This window comes from Sinocyclocheilus anshuiensis, unplaced genomic scaffold, assembly GCF_001515605.1.
Source record: "Sinocyclocheilus anshuiensis isolate Anshui unplaced genomic scaffold, SAMN03320099.WGS_v1.1 scaffold2234, whole genome shotgun sequence".
NCBI classification, from domain to species: domain Eukaryota; kingdom Metazoa; phylum Chordata; class Actinopteri; order Cypriniformes; family Cyprinidae; genus Sinocyclocheilus; species Sinocyclocheilus anshuiensis.
The window spans coordinates 60,918-83,073 of NW_015556018.1; the positions used below are offsets into that span (position 1 = coordinate 60,918).

At 34.5% G+C, this 22,156-nt stretch overlaps 1 protein-coding gene across 1 annotated transcript in view; it reads right to left on the reverse strand.

Moving 5' to 3' along the window:
- Positions 1 to 3,917: 3,917 nt before the first annotated feature.
- Positions 3,918 to 22,156, reverse strand: part of nxph4 (neurexophilin 4) — a 55,016-nt gene continuing 36,777 nt past the window's right edge. Inside the window, exon 2 of the mRNA XM_016470669.1 lies at positions 3,918 to 5,002. Within this exon, the coding sequence (XP_016326155.1) occupies positions 4,208 to 5,002 (795 nt within the window). The 3' untranslated portion in view covers positions 3,918 to 4,207. The remainder of the gene's footprint in view (positions 5,003 to 22,156) is intronic.

A 22,156-nucleotide genomic window follows, 5' to 3' on the forward strand; every position in this document is an offset into this window, starting at 1 on the left:
TTTTTTTTTTACAGTGTATGAGCTGATTGTAAGAGTCAGTGTTATTGGGTTCGTTAGGAAATATTGCACTGAAACACATCTGATCTCTGTAGCAGTACGCTGCACTTACAAACTCGGCAGAAAAGATGAACGCATTCAGACGCAAAAGACTTTGATTTCACAATTCTGACTTATTTTTCTTCTCAGAATTAAGAGTTTACATCTTGCAATTATGTTTTTTTTCTTGCATCTTGGAATAAAACATAAAAAGCTAACTGCGAATTTTTAATCTCTCGATTCTTTTCTCACAATTCTGAAACTAAGTAAAACATTGAAATTGAATTGAAAAAAAAAAGTTTGAATTGTGAGGGCTTTCATAGTCTTCAGATGTAAAGACACCGATTTAAGCCTGAAAGTGTGTAAATAAAGCATTGCATGCAAATGTGTTCGAATGCATGTGAGTGGAATCATGCTGAAACTCGAGTGGTTGCATCATCTAACCAGTATGACCAGACTAGTTAACACAGATCTGCTGTTTACATCCTTACCAAGCACTGCCTGACATCTCAAGAGTTCAGTAACTTATATGCATACATTCAAAACTGACAAAGATGGTCATGCAACTGAAAAGTTGCAGATTGTGAACTTCTGCTGGACTATTAAATCACGTCACATAGACACTTTTAAATGTCAATGCATTTTCTTTTTAAATCGCTTCGAATGCGTGCTCTGTTGTGCATGCACGCTGATGCATATTATCGCTGTATTGGTGCGATTCATTCGCTTTCGCGTTACCGTGCGCTATAATGCGGTTGTGTGTGTTTAAACTCACCCTGATCAGTTGTCTCAGTGTCAGTGTTAACATCGTGAAGCGACTCAACTTCTCCGGTTCCAGCAGGTTTTTGCATTCGCACGCTTTTCGTCCGTCGCCTAAATGACAGCGGCGGATTGACGGTAAGCGCGAGCGCTCATGGGAAATGTAGTCCTGTCAGAGACGCTGCAGCTGCGCAGTCGCTGGCCTACAAACTGACGTCATGACTAACGCACAACATGGGAACTGAAGTGGTTTACATCTAATTTTATCTGTCATTTAATGCTATTTAGAGTTGATTGCATTATTTTAGGATTTATTTTCTTTTCTTTTCCTGGTGTTTCGTGAGGCGGACACACTGAAGCAGTTATATCAGTGTCTTTAGATACTATTTGAGTTTTTTTTTTAAATTTTTTTTTATATTCTGAATTCGTTTTTATTTTATTTTTATTTTCAGTTTGGATTTAATTTTAGTAAGTTTGTGTTTTTGTCACTTTTAGAGTTTTTTTTTTAAAATATGTCTATATAGTTTTTATTAATTTTATATCAGTTTTAGTTATTTTAGTACATCAAGTTAAACTAAATAAAAAAAATGAGAAATTTTGCCTTGTCAACTAGCTGAAAAAAATGAAAAAAGCAAGTTGCAATATACATATGTATGTACAGTATATATATATAATTTTATTTCAGTCAATGTTGATTTTATATCACGTAATTAAAATTATTTTAAAGTTTTAGTTTTGGTTTTAGTTGCCTATATGCACTGAAGTGCTCCTCAGATTGCTGTATTCAACATTTCAACCCATTTCTAATACATCTGTATTTTATATAACTTACAGAGCAGAGTCAGTTTACACACAACATCTCCATCTTCTTTTGTTTATTCAACATTATGATTTTAGTTCACCAAACCTAGAGTTTATGATCTAATAATTATACAATATTTGCTGCTGACACTGACTGAAATGTCACCTCAACAATTAAGAAAGAATTCTACAGTAAACTGAAGAGACTAATGTTGCCTTTTGGGAATTACAGTAATGCATTTCATCATCATTTATGGTGGCATTAAAAAAAAATGAAGTTGTAAATAAAACTGCTTTTCAGGAAAATAAAATTTCAGTTTTTGTACTTCAAAATTGCACATTTAATTAGGTGTTATTTGTCAGTTCCTATTTGTGAAATTTAGCAATTTCAGTGAGAAAATAATTAGAATTTGAAAGTAAATCCTAAGTTATTGTTTCCAGTGTAATTGCATTTATTTACACACTGTATGCATTCATAGTAATATCATTCTACACAAGTACGATAAGTTTAACATTATAAGGAGAGATCCTAATTATCCCAACGAACACTATTCATCTTTAGTTTTACTACTGGAATTATTTTATACCAAAATAATCTAACCGGAAGAATCTGCATTGATTAGAATATAATACACAGCACAAAAACACATCCAATAATTAACAATCAGCAATTACACTGTCAAAAATTTCCACATATTCCACATATTAAACGCATAAGTTCAGTTGCTGGCTTGAATTTCAGGTATATTCAATTCATTTCAGCTTTAATATTAAACTGACTCAGGTCGAATCTCATATAACTTAAAAAATTAAATTAATTTGATGAGATATAAAGTAACGGAAAAACCTAAGAGTTATTGATCATATCATATTTAGAAGTGCTGGTAAATAAGGCATTTTTTGTTTGTTTAACTCCAGTGATCAAGAAAACAAACTCATCATGTAAACAAAATGCACAACAATTTATGGATTTACATAATAAGTACAGTGTCAGTATCATGTGAAGTGAATGTAAGGAGCTTCGTTGCAGTCTTGAGTCTTCTTTCTTAAAGCAGCATCGTCAATCATTGGATAATAACAGCGGGTCAGGCAGGTTAGATTTAATTATTTATTTGTGATACATTATTTACACACACTCCCCCCACCATGTATACTCTACACATCATCGAGCAATGCTTTATTCACAGAACTATCTGTATATCTCTGATTCACAGAGTGATCGGTGTCCAAAAATAAAGAAAGATGCACCCATATATCTGTCTTTGTGTCTCTTCAAGCTTTATTTCAGAGTAAATAGATAAGCTATGTCTTTGATTTCATCATATATATAAAGGTACTTCATACAGGGGTGAATAACATTCTGTTAAATGGATCTGTTTATTATTCTCTCTCAGAGTTCCTGCAGGTCTTTGCTCAATGTTTTGACCATTAAACCTGGTTTTCCGTCTAAAATGACTACCATGAAAGCTGTGCAGCTTCTGCTGATTATGAATGTACACTCTTTAAAATAAAGGATCTTCATTCGCATTGATGGCTCCATGAAGAACCTTTAACATCCACGGAAGCACTACAGGTTCTTTACAGCGTAAAAAGCTTCTTTAGATCATTAATATGTTCTTCACAGCCAGAATTTAAAATTTGTTCACTGAAAGCTTCTTTGAGGAAGCAAAAATGGTTTCTCTATTGCACAACCTTTGGAACCTTTATTTTTAAGAGTGTAGTTTAAGGGAAAACTCAAACTTAAAGGTTTTGCTTCATGAAATTTATCCTCCGGTTTTGTTCATCATCATATCTTGAAATCAAAACAAATTCATGTTCCTGGTTGATTCATCGTTGCACGTCCTTGTATAGTAAAGAAAATAATGACATCAAAAATCAATATTTTCCATCCGTCTGTTATTAAAGCAATAACCCCCATGAAGCCATGGTTTACAGTGAATTTATAACAGATAGCGGCATTGTTCGCGTCGTGCGTAAAACCCCCTTAGCTGTTATAAATTCACTGTAAACCATGGCTTCATGGGGGTATAAAACGGTTATTCCATACACGTAGTAAGGTTTCACAAAATAAAACAGAGCAAATAAAGTGTAATGATATTAATAAAAACAGTATTCTTCCACCAAACAATGTAGCTCCTCAGAAACAGTTGTGGTTGCAACAAAGTGGTTGCCGAGCAACACACAAACGTAAACAAAGGTGTGTGTTTGTAGAGTAACTTACAAGAGATTTGACCGTGGCTCAGCCAATCAGAATCAAGGACCGGAACTCTCCGTTTTATAAATAGACTATATTTTCATCATCATCCAAAGCTAGTGGAGTCCGATGGCATGGTAACTACCAGTCGAGTTTGTGAAACCCTGCCATTAACAGGTTTGTCATAAGCTATCAGTGTAGCTATCTGAAGAAACCTCGAGCTGGTTTTCGTCTCAGCATCAGAACCATCAGATCCATTCTGAAAGACATAAGCAGGATCAGTAGAAAAAACAACACGTTCCAAGTTGGTCTAACAGTCAACGGACGAAAACGGACAAAGCAATCAATATTAAGAGCTGAACGGATTAGGGTGGTTCTTTCTATATACAAAAAAATGTCAGCACATTGTCATCCGCTTCATCCCAAATACGGATATTCGCTCTGAAAGTTGTAGTCCGGACAGACCTTCTGCACTAGCTTGTAGTCGATGCTGAAGAAGGAGATGAAGATGCAGATGACTTTGAAGGGTTTGGCGCAGAGCCAGGATGAGTGCGACTGGGTGTTTTCAGTGAAGCAGGTCTGGGACGGATCGTAAAGGCAGGGTTTGGGCTTCTTGGAGCGATCCGTCTTCTCGTACTCGACGCGACAGTTGAAGGTTTTGACGTCTTTGGGGTCGATGGTGGATTGGTGCGGCTGGTGGAACTGGATCTCAGAGTGAAGAGGGTTCTGGAGAACCTCGAATTCAACGATTTTGGACGGAGGAACGATGCTCACCGAAACGTTCCCGAGACTGGAGGAGTTGTGCCGGAAGTAGACTGTAAACGTCCCGTTGATGTGGTCCACGATCTTCCCCGTCACCAGAAGGGTGAACTTGAGCGTCTTGACGTTGAAGTAGAAGTCGCCCCAGCCGAAGATCTTTTTAGTCTTGGAGGTTTTGAGGGAGGGCTTGCGTTTGGGACGGTAGCCCGTTTGGTCCAGGAGCTGCGACTGGTTTCGCACCCATTCGTAGGGGTTCTGGAAGCTGAAGGTGGGTGGTTTGGGCTTCGAGGGCGTGTGGTCCAGCGTGGAGAATATCCTGGAGGTCTGGTGTGGAGGTTTGACGCCACCTGATGGAGCGGGAACGCCGTATGGGAGGCTCTTGAAGACTGTGCTGGATGGTCCATGCTCCAGGTAATCCAGAGATTTGCCCACCTGTTTCTCCAAGCCGTGCACCTGCGGACACACACGCACGCACAAAGACACACAGACACACAGACACACACAGACACAGACACAGACACAAACACACAGACACAGACACAGACACAGACACAGACACAGACACAGACACAGACACAGACACAGACACAGACACAGACACAGACACAGACACAGACACAGACACAGACACAGACACAGACACAGACACAGACACAGACACAGACACAGACACAGACACAGACACAGACACAGACACATACAAAGTATATCAACTACTGTAATAAAACAAGGATATTCTTGTGGATCTTTACAATACACTCATGATACCATGAGTTACTAGCTCACACACACACACACACACACACACACACACACACGGAGACATCAGAATTAAAAAAAAATAACAAACACAAACATTTGACTTAATTTGGACTGCCATTTGGACTAATTCAGCATCATTCAATATTTAGTTAAATAAGAAACATTTGGTAACACTTTATATTAAGGACCTATTCTCACTATTAACTAGTTGCTTATTAGCATGCATAGGGTTGCAGAGGGGTGGAAAATTTCCGGAAACTTTCCAAAAATCCCTGGAATATTCCAAAAAATCCTGGAAAGTTTCCACCTTTTTGCAACCCTAAGCATGCATATTACTAGTATTAGTACTAGTTTATTAGTACTTATAAAGCACAAATGTGACCGTGGACCACAAAACCAGTCATAAGGGTCAATTTTTTGAAATTGAGATTTATACATCATCTGAAAGCGGAATAAATAAGCTTTCCATTGATGTATGGTTTGTTAGGATAGGACAATATGTGGCCGAGATACAACTATTTGAAAATCTGGAATCTGAGGGAGCAAAAAAATATTGAGAAAATCATCTTTAAAGTTGTTCAAATGAAGTTCTTAGCAATGCATATTACTAATCAAAAATTAAGTTTTGATATATTTACGGTAGGAAATTTACAAAATATCTTCATGGAACATGATCTTTACTTAATATCCTAATGATTTTTGGCATAAAAGAGAAATGTATAATTTTGACCCATACAATGTATTGTTGGCTATTGCTACAAATATACCCCAGCGACTTAAGACTGCTTTTGTGCTGCAGGGACACATATGGTAACACTTTATTTTAAGGACCTATTCTCACTATTAACTAGTTGCTTATTAGCATGCATATTACTAATATTAGTAGTAGTTTATTAGTACTTATAAAGCACATATTATTCTAGACGAGCATATTTTACATCCATTAATCCTACCTCATACCTAAACTTAACAATTATCTTACTAACTATTAATAAGCAGTATTAATAAGCAATAATTTAATTAAACTAAACATTTAAATACATGCATATAATAATTAAATATAAAAAAAGCAGATTATAAAATGTTTAATTATATTAAAACATTTCTATATTTAAATACTATAATTAAATATTTTTTAAAAAGCATTTAAAAAATAACAAACACAAACATTTGACTTTAAAACAAGATTGTAAGACTAATTAAGCTTGATTTTAATTTTAGTTAAAATACATTTAAATATCTAATTATAATACTTAACATAAAACATCTATAAAAATATTTAATTACATTTTAAAATTTAAATATAATAATTAAATATAAAAGAAAATTCTTTAAAAATAACAAACAAAGATTTGACTGAAATAAGAAATAAGACTTCAAAAAATAATAAATAATTTAAGAAGTATTTAATTATATTTAAACATTCAAAATTCTAATATAATAATTAAATATAAAAATAACAAACAAACAAATTTGACTGAAAAAAATGATAAAGATGATGACTGTAAAACTAGTTTAGCTTTATTAGATTTTTAGTTAAATAAATAGGCATTTAAATATATAAATATAATACTTTAAAATAAAACAATAATGATAAATATGTTTAATTATATTTAAACTCTATAACAACATTTCATTATTATTATTCATTTTAAATATTTCTCAAAATTACCTACACAATATATTATATACCATAATGTAATCTTATGAAGAAAAAAAAAACATGAATCAATAATAAATCAGCAGTGCATTGATTCTGTGATGTGTTCAGTCCTGATGGATTCGGTATTAATTGCTGAAGACAGAAACACTGAATAATTAAACACTGAAAACACAATTGGATTTTGCACATGTACTATTAGAGTGAAGAAATGATTATCAATGACTCAAGAAAAGCACATTTACTGCTTCAGTCAGAGTAAATCAGGATCAATAACACGCCACATCTAGAACATTCTACAAAGAGCCGATTATTCTAGAGCGACGTTCATAATTCATACGCTGTCTCTCGCCCATCTCTCCGGGACATTTCTATTTTTACAGTTCATTTCATGTTGTTGTCGCTGCTCTATTTACACAGTGATGTGAGCTGCAGATCAGTGCTCATGTCACTTCTGCTCCGTCTTTAATCCAGTGAGTGTGAGAATATTAATAAAGACGGATTGACTGGAAACAGAGAGGCTTCTGGTGCTTACAGTATCTGACGTTATTCTGTTCTCATCATCAGACACACCGGCACATACTGGAAAACAATAAAGAATGTCAAGAAAACCTACATGTGTGTGCAAGCACACACACACACACACACACACACACACACACACACACTCTTGTACTCCTTGTATTTTTGTATTCCTAGAATTATGGGTTCATTATCTCGTAATTCTGACTTTTTTCTTGCAATTCTGACTTTTTTCTCGCAATTCTGAGTTTATATCTTGCAATTTTGACTTTTTCTCGCAAGTCTGAGTTTTTCTCGCAATTCTGCTTTTTCTCGCAATTCTGACTTTTTTCTCGCAATTTTGACTTTTTCTCACAATTCTGACTTTTTTCTCGCAATTCTGCGTTATCTCGCAATTCTGAATTTTTTCTCGCAATTCTGCGTTATCTTGCAATTCTGACTTTTTTTTGCAATTCTGAGTTTTTATCTCGCAATTCTGAGTTTTTCTTGCAATTCTGAGTTCATATCTCGGAATTCTGACTTTTTTCCCCACAGTTCTAATTTCATAATTTTGCGATTCTGACTTTTTTCTTGTGATTTTGAGTTTATATCTCACAATTTTGTCTTTTTCTTGCAATTGCAAGGTTACATCTCACACTACAGACTTTTCTTCTCTGAATTGCGAGTTTATATCTTACAATTCTGAGTTTGATGACTTTTTCTTGCAATTCTGCTTTATCTCACAATTCTGACCTTTTTCTTGCAATTCTGCATTTTCTTGCAATTCTGACTTTTTTCTCGCAATTCTGACCTTTTCTTGCAATTCTGCTTTATTTCACAATTCTGACTTTTTTCTCGCAATTCTGACTTTTTTCACGCAATTCTGCATTATCTCGCAATTCTGACTTTTTTCTCGCAATTCTGCTTCATCTCACAATTCTGACTTTTTTTCTCGCAATTCTGAATTTTTTCTCGCAATTCTGCTTCATCTCACAATTATGACTTTTTTCTCGCAATTATGACTTTTTTCTCGCAATTCTGCATTATCTCGCAATTCTGACTTTTTTCTCGCAATTCTGACTTTTCCTTGCAATTCTGCTTTATCTCACAATTCTGACCTTTTTCTCGCAATTCTGACCTTTTTCTTGCAATTCTGAGTTTTTTCTCGCAATTCTGAGTTTTTTCTCGCAATTCTGAGTTTTTTCTCGCAATTCTGACTTTTTCTTGCAATTCTGCTTTATTTCACAATTCTGACTTTTTTCTCGCAATTCTGACTTTTTTCTCGCAATTCTGCATTATCTCACAATTCTGACTTTTTTCTCGCAATTATGACCTTTTTCTTGCAATTCTGCATTATCTCGCAATTCTGCATTTTTTTCTCGCATTTCTGCTCTATCTCACAATTATGACTTTTTTCTCGCAATTATGACTTTTTTCTCGCAATTCTGCATTATCTCGCAATTCTGCATTTTTTTCTCGCATTTCTGCTCCATCTCACAATTATGACTTTTTTCTCGCAATTATGACTTTTTTCTCGCAATTCTGCATTATCTCGCAATTCTGCATTTTTTTCTCGCATTTCTGCTCCATCTCACAATTATGACTTTTTTCTCGCAATTATGACTTTTTTCTCGCAATTCTGCATTATCTCGCAATTCTGACTTTTTTCTCGCAATTCTGACTTTTCCTTGCAATTCTGCTTTATCTCACAATTCTGACCTTTTTCTCGCAATTCTGACCTTTTTCTTGCAATTCTGAGTTTTTTCTCGCAATTCTGAGTTTTTTCTCGCAATTCTGACTTTTTCTTGCAATTCTGCTTTATTTCACAATTCTGACTTTTTTCTTGCAATTCTGACTTTTTTCTCGCAATTCTGCATTATCTCGCAATTCTGACTTTTTTCTTGCAATTCTGACTTTTTTCTCACAATTCTGCATTATCTCGCAATTCTGACTTTTTTCTCGCAATTCTGCATTATCTCACAATTCTGACTTTTTTCTCGCAATTATGACCTTTTTCTTGCAATTCTGCATTATCTTGCAATTCTGCTTTATTTCACAATTCTGACTTTTTTCTTGCAATTCTGACTTTTCTCTCGCAATTCTGCATTATCTCGCAATTCTGAATTTTTTCTCGCAATTCTGCATTATCTCGCAATTCTGACTTTTTTCTCGGAATTCTGACTTTTTCTTGCAATTCTGCATTATCTCGCAATTCTGACTTTTTTCTCGCAATTCTTTTTTCTCGCAATTCTAATTTTTTCTTGCAATTCTGCATTATCTCACAATTCTGACTTTTTTCTCGCAATTCTGCGTTATCTCGCAATTCTGACTTTTTTATATCGCAATTCTGAATTGATATTTTGCAATTGTGACTTTTTTCTCGCAATTGTGAGTTTATATCTTGCAATTCTGAGTTTGTATCTTGCAGAATTGAAAACAAAAAAAAGTCAGAATTTCAAAAAGTTGAAAAGTCATAACTACCTTTTATATTTTTGTATTCCGCGGCAGAAACACGCTTCCATAAATTACAATAAATGACAGTTTAACAGATATTCACACAGAAAACAGCTGTTTTAAATTGCAATAATATTTCACAATTTTTACAATATTTTTTATCAAATAAATGCAGCCTTGCTGAGCAGAAGAGACTTCATTCAAAAACGTAAAAAAATCTTACTGACTCCAAACTTTTGAATGGTATAGTGTAAATCTCTGGAAGCACTTGTTTTAAGCTCATATACCATAATTTCTACATTCACACTGTACATACAGTCAAACAGCCGTTGACTGACGCAAAAACACTGCAAAGTCGTTCCTTTAAGAGTTATAATATTCCAGATCCTTATGGAGTTGCTGTTAAAAAGGGGGAAAGGGTTGGTATTTTAACATCATGTCAGCTTCCTTGGCTATTTTTCATGGCGAAAACAATATAAATGAGCAATTTAAAAATCTGTAACATGTTTTTAAAGTTGGCTTTAGATAAAAACTCTGAAATGGATTCAGGATTGACTCTGTTGGAAATTTCTTTGAGGGTGTTTGCAGAGTAATATGATTTTCTAAGAGAACTTAAACCAGCACAATTTTATAAAACATTCGGAAAATTAAATTAACAGATTTAATTTTGTTTTTCTCCATGATTGATGGCATACATATCTGGTAGCAATTTTATAACTCTATTAACATTAATGTTCTTGTTTTAGTGTAGAAATATAGTCTATTTTGGTCTATGCATGTGTTTTTCTTGTATAATGAACATTCTTTAATTTAGATTACATTTACGCATTTAGCAGGCAATTTCATCCAAAGCGACTTACTAAAGAGGAACAAAAGCAATTCCTCAAAGAGCCAACAATATTCATAATATAAAAACTCTCATCATTTACTAACTTTCAAATGATTACAAAACAATTATGACTTTATTTTTTACTTTAAGTAACGCAGAAGAAGATGCATCAGAAAGTTCAGTGACTTGTTTTCTTCCAAAAAGCAGCATAAAAGTAACAATTCCATACAACACATACTCTATACTATAAGCTCAAAACATAGAGTTATATCATAAATCTATGTTTGTGCATTCACATTTGGCTAGTGGTCCAAAACATGCATGAGATGAACCTTAATGAACATTTCTATAGAAATTCCTTTCATTTGATCTTTAAAAGCTTTATGTGTGCACAAAAGAGATTTGAAGATTTTCAGCAAATCAACAACAAACTGTGTATCAATTTCTCACGTAAAGCTTCAAATGACTTCAAAAGAGCTGAAATGCAATGCGTGCACTACTTAAAAAACTAAAAAAAACCCGGAAAATATAAAATAAAATACAATGCAATGAAGTGCAAAATTCAAAATACAGTACAAACACCTGTAAAACATAAATACGGAACATTGCTTTGTATTAATACAGTTTATCGTGCTCTATTTTTACAGATTTTTTTACAGTGTGAGTCACATGATGACTGCTATTATAATAAATGATGTTTCCAAAAATATGATCACAATATTTTTTCCCATATCACACGATATCGATATTTATCACAATATTCATTTAGCATTAATGTGAAAGGAAATGCTTTCCACATGAATGAACGTTCATGATTAAACTCGACAGAGTACGATACTTATTAATTTAAGGCCCCATAAAATCAGATTTATTTTTCCCTAAATTCAGTTTTTTCCATTTGATTTTTTCTGCATTCTGAGTTTAATGATTAAATAATAATTTAATCATGCATCTAATTATGTGAATTGATACAATTTTAACAATATAATCAATCTTTTAATATGTAATAAAAAAATATTGCAATTAATTTACAACAAAACAATGCCTTTTTATTTTTTTGTCAGATAAGATGCTGCACAACAGAACTGTTTAAATTAAAACATGGATGAAAAATCTCTTGGTTTCTTCTCTGAGAAGTACATTTTGGTGTACAATAATAATATATAGTTCTGTCATAATTTCTTCAAGTTAAACCGGACTTTTATTTTGTGGGTTTGTGGTGAATCTGTGAGTTTTTTTGGGTGAGTTATTACTTTAACACATTTTTAACATAAATAAAGGTTATTAAGTATGATATGAAACTCTTATAAGGGCTGTAATTGTTATTTTTGGAGATTTTACACTTTACAGTAAGGTCCTATTAGTTAATGCATAACAACTAGCAATGCATTTGTTAAAGTATTTATTAATCTTTGTTGATGTTATGTAATAAACATACAACTGTTCATTGTTTGTTCATGTCAGCTCAGGTCTATTAAATAATATTAACAGATACAACTTTTAATTTTAATTATGTGTTATGTTGAAATTAACATTAACTGAGATTAATAAATGCTTTAGAAGTATGTTTTCATGTTCTAGTTAATTATTGTTAACAAACAGAAGATTTTCTTTATGCAAAATACAGAGGCCTGTTTTAGAACCATTAAGATTTTTCCTACATTATTTTCATGATAATTAAACATATTTATCCCCTCCAGATTTCTAATGCGAAAAATAAATAGTGTTTAAATTCTTAAGTATTTATACCTCATGGTATGGACTGTTGTACTGCTTTTAAACCCAAATGTAAAAAAAACAAAAACAAAAAACAAACAGACACATTATTAGAGTAATGAGAATTTGTCTGAAAAAATGGGCATTATTTTGCAAAAAATCAGAATCATGCAAAAATGTGTTTCATTGTCTTTCTGCAAAATAATATTTGTGTAACTTGGACATGCTATTGTGAGATGCACCCAATTATTGAAAAAAACTAATTATAACAGTACTGAGAATCAGCATTGATTAAAAAAAAAATAAATGTAAACAATTTAGAGTAATAAGAATTTGGCTGAAAAATTTGACTTTTTTTTTTTTGCAAAAACAAAAAAACAAAAAACCTTAATCATGAAAAAACAGGCTTTATACTCTGTCTGCAAAATATTATTTTTATTTAGATATTGGGCAGAAATGTTTGATATACTGTTGTGAGATTCACCCAATTGTTGTTATAAAAAATAATTAATTACAGTAATGAAAATCAGCATTGATAATAGAAACAAATGTAAAAAATAAGTGAGAATGTGTGTAAAAAAAAAAGTGACATTATTTTGCAAAAAAATCTTAATCGTGCAAAACAGGCTTCATTCTCTTTCTGCAAGATATTATTTCTTCTTTTTTTTTTTTTTTTTGATTTTGTGCAGAAATGTGACCTGGACCTGCCTTTGTGAGCTTCACCCAATTATGCATGATATTAAAAAAAGCTGAATTTCATCCTTGAAGAAGACAAAACACAAAACAGTCCTGAAAGCACAGATAAAACGCAGCAGACGAGCTGAAGGAGGCTGTCAGCAGCATTTCAATCTGGCAGTGATACTTTTACAAGTCTGTACACAGCAATATCAAATGGAAAGCTGCTGTCGATTACAAATACAGCATTTCTCCTGATGTACAGTATAACACGCTCACGCGTTCCTTCTTCTTTATGCACCATCTCTGCACAGAGGAGGAATAATAACCCGTCGGTGGAGTAATCCAGCAGGACGAACTGTGTATAGATATGTATGTCTCGGGGAATCTAATATAAAGAAAATGTGATTATGGTGGCTTGAGATCGCGAGCGGTGGAGGGAAATGGCTTTATTGGTGCAGCGAGAGCAGAAGGAGAGGCCATTAATAATCGCTAACTTCATTTGAGACACTATGAGCAAAAAGCATCTTAAGAAAGTCTTTATGAGGGGGTGGAAGAGGCAGCGGAGCTGGAAATGAGGTGTCGGATCAACCAGCCGCAATTAAGACGACTCTTCATCGCTTACAGACGCGCGATCGATGATCCGCACCGCGCAGCGTCTTCAGATGGCTGCTGTAACGCTGTTAGTGTCCGGCGGCGTCTGCGCACGCACTGACCGTCTCACGGGACTGATGGGAACTCGAGCGCCGCCCGCTCGCGCTTCACACGGAATCTCACCGCTTCCTGCCGCTAATTGGAGTTTTATTTCATGCAATCAATTTGTTTCTATCTCAGACGCTGATGCATTGATCCTCTGTCACCACACAAACACACACACACAGAGAAAACATTTGCAACATTATAAATGTATTTACTGTCACTTTTGAACAACTGAATGCATCCTTGCAAACCTAAAATATTAATTTCTTAAAAAGAAAAACCTTTTACTGACACCAAACATTTGAGCGGTAGACGATATTACTCACTGTTTATAAAGAAAGTAGTATTAATAAATACTACTTCACATACTAATTTCAAAAAGTAGTATGTAGTAAACAGTACTTATAGGCAGTAAGCAGTATACTTATCTTCCATTCTCAACAGACAGACAGGTCAAGAGCTCAGTACACACACACTATGTTCCTTCACTGTTTCCGAAATGATGTGTTACAGCTGTACACTTTTCTCTGCATACAGATGCCATTTGGCAAAAGGTCTCTTTCTCTTGACCACAGACTCTCTCTCTCACACACACACACACACTTCTGGTTATTAGCAGTATTGAAAACAGTCGTGCTGCACAATATTTTTGTGGAAACTGTGATACATTTTATTTTTCAGGATTCACAGATGAATAGAAAGTTCAAAAGAACAGCATTTATTTGAAATAGGAACATTTTTGTAACATTATAACTATCTTTACTGTCACTTTTGATCAATTTACAGGTTTTTTTTTTACAATCGCTATAGAACACATTTCTCAATACTTAAGTTACTTTTTCAAAACTCATCACACAGTTCTCCTAACCATCTTTCAACAAGACACAGCATGTTTTCCCCTTTTGTGTATTATAATATTTATAATATTAATGTTTATTGCATTATTTCAGTTTCATGTTTGTTACCATGATGGTGTTTAGTGTTTGTGTGAATGACACTGTGCACCTTCTATATATGTTAATATTTAAAAGCTGCTTGTGATGGGCTTTGGTTCATCATGTGACTTTCTCATCACCTCCTGCATTTGGTGGTTATCAGTGTATTACAAAGGTACAAAACAGATTTCAGTACTTCAGTGGATTGGTATATTAACATTATATCAGTTAATGAAATTATGGTATTTAATTGTAAATTTAAGTTAAAACCGTAAAACCTAAAATGCTGCTAACGTATTTTTTACGGTAAAATTCTGGCAACCACAGCTGCCATTTTTTTACCGTAAATTTTACAGATTTTTTTTTAGTGTAGAACTCATTTTTTTTTAAATTCTACTTCCTGAATTTTGAATTTCAAATCTGCATCCTGCTTGCCTCCTCAATTCAAATTAACTTCAAACTGAATTGGAATTGAAAGACATTGTGAGTTCAGCTGTAAATGGCAGTGTTGTATCGTTACTAGGGATGTAACGATTCACTCAACTCACGATTCGATTCGATTCATGATTTTGATTTCACAATTTGATTCACAATTTTTTTTTTACAAAATGAGATTTAAGACAAATTATAAATTAAATGTGTCCTTTTATTATCGCTTGGACAAAATACTGTACGTTTATTTGTGAAATTGAAATATAACACTATAATAATATACTAATATAGCACTTGTAAATTATTGCTCTTTTGTTGGTTTTGATTGCTTCTATTGTCCTCGTTTGTTAGTCGCTTTGGATAAAAGCGTCTGCTAAATAACAAAACTTAAATATAATGTAAATGTAAATAACTAAACTAAATTAAAATTTTAAATAAGTAACACAAATAAAATAAATCTCTTCATATAAACAAACTAAGGCTTTGTCTGTGCTCTTTCCATTTAAAATTAGAGGCTACCACTGCATTTTAATCATGAACCGAACAAAGATGCTGCATACATGCAACACGCTGCACTTGTGAAGAGCAATGATACAGTGTTTCCTTGGTTACCGCTGTAAACAAAGCAGCGCTGCACTTGTGAAGAGCAATGATACAGTGTTTCCTTGGTTACCGCTGTAAACAAAGCAGCGCTGCACTTGTGAAGAGCAATGATACAGTGTTTCCTTGGTTACCGCTGTAAACAAAGCAGCGCTGCACTTGTGAAGAGCAATGATACAGTGTTTCCTTGGTTACCGCTGTAAACAAAGCAGCGCTGCGCTTATGAACAGCAATGATACAGTGTTTCCGTGGTTACCACTGTAAACAAAGCAGCGCTGCGCTTGTGAACAGCAATGATACAGTGTTTCCGCGGTTACCGCTGTAAACAAAGCAGCGCTGCACTTGTGAAGAGCAATGATACAGTGTTTCCTTGGTTACCGCTGTAAACAAAGCAGCACTGCGCTTATGAACAGCAATTACATCCCTAACCGTTACGTGAGCTCATTTCATTGGTAGGATCACAGTTTTATCCGGAGTACAGATTTGGTTCAGCGTGACTCCTCTGCATGAAAACTGGGGGAAACAGAGCCGGAGGGCTGTAATTACCACAGCCTACAGGTGAAGTTAAGAAACGGTGAGATCATTCGTGTCAGGGACGCCCAGGGTCTCATGGCATGACGGGTAACCGGATGAAAGCAATTCATTTTTATCTTGGCTCAGTCATGGCTAAAGAGATTATTTATTACTCATGAAGTATAACGGTCTGGAGGCTTTCTGTTGGGGGGATATCGGAGAATTCATAAAAATACACCGAAACGCTTCAAGACCTGCAAAAATAACAGAGAACTTCAGATGCGCTTAGATCTGAAGAGAAGATCATCGCAGCCACAGGAGAAACATCATAAAGTTATCTTCACTTTAATAACTCAACTTGGTTTCTCTCAGACAGCAAAGAGACTAAATGGAGAAGAACTGACACCATCTAAAATCTCTATGAACTCAAACAATTCTCATCAAATGATCTGAGTTGCTATCCTCATCCATTTACACCTCCATACTCTTAATAAATGACAATTATTGACTCATTGTTTCTCCTGAGGACTATTAGATTCTTCTGAGACAACAGACAAAAGTTGATGCTCACAAAGCAAGAGGAAAGTGAAGGAAAGTCTGGTCTCTGCGGCCTTTCGTGCTGCTGTATTGATTTCCTAAATGGCAAAGATTCCATAGGAAAGTCTACGAGGTTCAATTCGATATACCGCAGATCTTAATTAGAGCATAATGTTTGAGAAAACAGATGTATGTATTGACACAGAGAGAGGGAACTGAATAACAGTGAAACCACAAGAGAAGAGACAGAGATTTAAGCAATATCACACTCCTAATCTTGCAGCTGTTCAATAAACAAGATGTTCATGTGGAGGAACTTACATTTCAGACACAATATTCCCAGTTTGATCCGTCAGCGATAATATAGCCATCCCAAACAAAGCAGCATGAGAATTAACATCTGCGAGTTACTGAGAAACACACAGTAGCATGTTGTTTCCTGAACGAATCAACGTTGTGAATTGATTCAATGACTTGATTGATTCAATGACTACAGATACAAGTGTGGCCGGAAGGGTCGTCAAAGGCTCTTCAAGACTGTTTTAACACCACTGACTGGAATATGTTTAAGCAGGCTGCCACATACAATAACACCACAGACCTCCAGGAGTACTCAGAGACTGTCACCATGTAGAAGAATTGACAATAAAGCAGACTTGACTTGACTTGACTTATCTCTTGTTTTGTTCTTGAATAAATTGGTGTGTTTTAAGGAATCGGTTGAGTGAATGATTCAATGACTCACTCATCTTTTGTTTTGTTCCTGATTGATTCCGTGTTTTGAAGGAATCGATTGCGTAAATGATTCAATGACTCATTTGTTTCTTGTTTTGTTACTGATTGATTCCGTGTTTTTGAAGGAATCGGTTCAGTGAATGATTCAATGACTGATTAGTTTCTTGTTTTGTTCCTGATTGATTCTGTTTTTGAAGGAATCGGTTGAGTGAATGATTCAATGACTTGCTCATTTCTTGTTTTGTTCCTGATTGATTCTGTGTTTTTGAAGGAATCGGTTGCGTGAATGATTCAATGACTCGCTCATTTCTTGTTTTGTTCCTGATTGATTCTGTGTTTTTGAAGGAATCGGTTGCGTGAATGATTCAATGACTCACTCATTTCTTGTTTTGTTCCTGATTGATTCTGTGTTTTTGAAGGAATCGGTTGCGTGAATGATTCAATGACTCGCTAATTTCTTGTTTCGTTCCTGATTGATTTCCGTGTTTTTGAAGGAATCGGTTGAATGATTCAATGACTCACTCATCTTTTGTTTTGTTCCTGATTGATTCCGTGTTTTGAAGGAATCGATTGAGTAAATGATTCAATGGCTCATTCGTTTCTTGTTTTGTTACTGATTGATTCCATGTTTTTGAAGGAATCGGTTGAGTGAATGATTCAATGATTCATTAGTTTCTTGTTTTGTTACTGATTAATTCTGTGTTTTTGAGGGAATCGGTTGCGTGAATGATTCAATGACTCGCTCATTTCTTGTTTTGTTCCTGATTGATTCCATGTTTTTGAAGGAATCGGTTGAGTGAATGATTCAATGACTGATTAGTTTCTTGTTTTGTTCCTGATTGATTACATGTTTTTGAAGGAATCGGTTGAGTGAATGATTCAATGACTCATTAGTTTCTTGTTTTGTTACTGATTGATTCTGTGTTTTTGAAGGAATCGGTTGCGTGAATGATTCAATGACTCGCTAATTTCTTGTTTTGTTACTGATTGATTCCATGTTTTTGAAGGAATCGCTTGAGTGAATGATTCAATGATTCATTAGTTTCTTGTTTTGTTACTGATCCTGATTGATTTTTGAAGGAATCGGTTGCGTGAATGATTCAATGACTCGCTCATTTCTTGTTTTGTTCCTTGTTCCTGACATGTTTTTGAAGGAATCGGTTGAGTGAATGATTCAATGACTCACTAATTTCTTGTTTTGTTCCTGATTGATTCTGTGTTTTTGAAGGAATCGGTTGCGTGAATGATTCAATGACTCGCTGCCTAGGAAATTTGACATCTTCACCCTTAATTAAAAAAAAACCGTGTTAAAGATTTTGTAAGCATATTGCACAGCTGCTTAGAATCAATTGTTTTATTTGTGATAATAATGCAATGAAACATGCCAACATGCCAATGCGGTCATACTTTTTGGTCATGCTGTCATACAAAGAAATTATGAGCACATGCAAAAACAAGAGAGGACCAATGAAATATTAATAACTGATTATGTTGTAGTCAATGTAAATGTTGCCAATTTAGTGATTTTGTCACTAGATTTAGATACTTCCTCGCCCCTTTTGAGACTTTTTTTCAAAAGTTTAGGGACAAATATAGCAACTTCTTGGACAAACCTTATCTAAGTTCTCATCTTGCCCACTGATCTACATTCATCTTTATATAGATCAGTGAATTTGCCATTGTGATGTCATCTAGTGACATTTAGCTACCAGTTTTAGCTACTTTCAATTGAAGTCTTTAAAATGGACACATTAAGAACAAGCGAATCACTTAATAATAAGAGACACTGGATTTATAATTGTTAATATCGGGCTATATGTAGATTTCATAAACCCTTGTTATTAGCGACCCCGGTGGCCGTTAAGTGAACTGCAGCCAGCAACTTGCTCGTGCTCGCACTCGTGTACACGTAACGTACAAGAGATCGAATGTGATTCAGTGTCTTTCAGTGTTCTTCACTTTGAAGAAAAAAAGTTGGAAATACCTTTGAAGCAATATACTGTTAATGAACATCTAGACACCGTCCACACTGATGAGAGCGGTGTTTAGATGAATTATGAATATGTAAATATGCTCTGTGCGCCTTACTCAACACCCTTACGAAAATTAACCATGGTTTTATTGTAGTAAAAGTGTAGTAACCATGCTGTTTTGGAGTACTGATTACCATTTGTATAACCACAGTTTTACTACAAATACCATGGTTAAACTAAAGTAACCGTGGTTTTTTGGTTTCATTTGTAGTAAAACCATGGTTAATTGTCGTAAGGGCAGTTCAATAAAGTTAATATTAAGTAACTTACTCCAAACAAACCACAAACAAATTCTGCCATTCCTAAATGTGTTTTTGAAGGAATCGGTTGAGTGAATGATTCAATGACTCATTAGTTTCTTGTTTTGTTCGTGACTGATTCCATGTTTTTGAAGGAATCGGTTGAGTGAACGATTCAATGACTCACTAATTTCTTGTTTTGTTCCTGATTGATTCTGTGTTTTTGAAGGAATCGGTTGCGTGAATGATTCAATGACTCGCTCATTTCTTGTTTTGTTCCTGATTGATTCTGTGTTTTTGAAGGAATCGGTTGCGTGAATGATTCAATGACTCGCTCATTTCTTGTTTTGTTCCTGATTGATTCTGTGTTTTTGAAGGAATCGGTTGCGTGAATGATTCAATGACTCGCTAATTTCTTGTTTTGTTCCTGATTGATTACATGTTTTTGAAGGAATCGGTTGAGTGAATGATTCAATGACTCGCTCATTTCTTGTTTTGTTCGTGACTGATTCCATGTTTTTGAAGGAATCGGTTGAAAAATTCAATGACTCACTCATCTTTTGTTTTGTTCCTGATTAATTCCGTGTTTTGAAGGAATCGATTAAGTAAATGATTCAATGACTCATTCGTTTCTTGTTTTGTTACTGATTGATTCCGTGTTTTTGAAGGAATCGGTTCAGTGAATGATTCAATGACTGATTAGTTTCTTGTTTTGTTCCTGATTGATTCTGTTTTTGAAGGAATCGGTTGAGTGAATGATTCAATGACTTGCTCATTTCTTGTTTTGTTCCTGATTGATTCTGTCTTTTTGAAGGAATCGGTTGCGTGAATGATTCAATGACTCATTAGTTTCTTGTTTTGTTCGTGACTGATTCCATGTTTTTGAAGGAATCGGTTGAGTGAACGATTCAATGACTCACTAATTTCTTGTTTTGTTCCTGATTGATTCTGTGTTTTTGAAGGAATCGGTTGCGTGAATGATTCAATGACTCGCTCATTTCTTGTTTTGTTCCTGATTGATTCCATGTTTCTGAAGGAATCGGTTGAGTGAATGATTCAATGACTTGCTCATTTCTTGTTTTTTTCCTGATTGATTCCATGTTTTTGAAGGAATCGGTTGAGTGAATGATTCAATGACTCATTAGTTTCTTGTTTTGTTCGTGACTGATTCCATGTTTTTGAAGGAATCGGTTGAGTGAACGATTCAATGACTCACTAATTTCTTGTTTTGTTCCTGATTGATTCTGTGTTTTTGAAGGAATCGGTTGCGTGAATGATTCAATGACTCGCTCATTTCTTGTTTTGTTCCTGATTGATTTAAATACCTTAACCTAACCCTAACCCTAACCCTAACAGCATTTAAACAGATTCAGAATCACATCCACACATTTATAAAACTAATGTGTCTGAAGATTTGAAACCGGAGCAATGGATTGTTAAATGCAATTTTACTTTATACCTTACAGAAATTCTGGAAGTAATTTTCAACACAAAATACAATGAAACACAGTCCTTGAGCTTTCATCTGGAACCAGAAGAAGACTGAAATCTTGTAGACTGCGAGAACTTTGACAGTGATCTTAGAATAGCTTCAGCTAGACCAATTTAATTCTTAGCATATGAGCTGGTTTTAAACCTCAGAATTAGATTTAGGAGCTAATAAACAAGTGCACATATCGACAGAGTGAAGTGAGATAATATGATCTGCGTCTGATTTCCTGTTAACCGCATAGAGAGTCCATAAAGACATCTGCTGAAATATGATCAAGACGTAGAAGAGCTTCACCTTCAAGCTGTTTGTTAGATAATGCCAAAGGCATTGCTAAAGATGCATTAGATCTCAGAACATAATGGACACGGTCTAGAAGAACCTGATCGCAGACCAGCTATTTATCAGATTGAAATATGTGACGGCTTTGATCTGTGGCTCCATGAAGGATGAACTTTAACAATCAAGATTATTAAACCAACCAGTCAGTTTAATACTGTATATACAAGCTGCTCTACATTCTTCAAAATAAAGGTTACAAAAGTGAGTTTTAGCAGCAATGCCATAGAAGAACCATTTTTTTGGTCCCTCTCAGTGAACAGTTCCTAAAAGAACCTTTATTTTTAAGAGTGCTGAAGGTTATTGGCATCACTGGTTCCATGAAGAACCACTAAAGGTTCCTTATAGTGGAAAAAGGTTCTTTAGATTATTAAAACGAAGAAAATCTGAAAAATGTTTACTTTTATAACAGTTCACTGAAAGGTTCTTTGAGGAAACAAAAATGGCGAAAACCCTTTT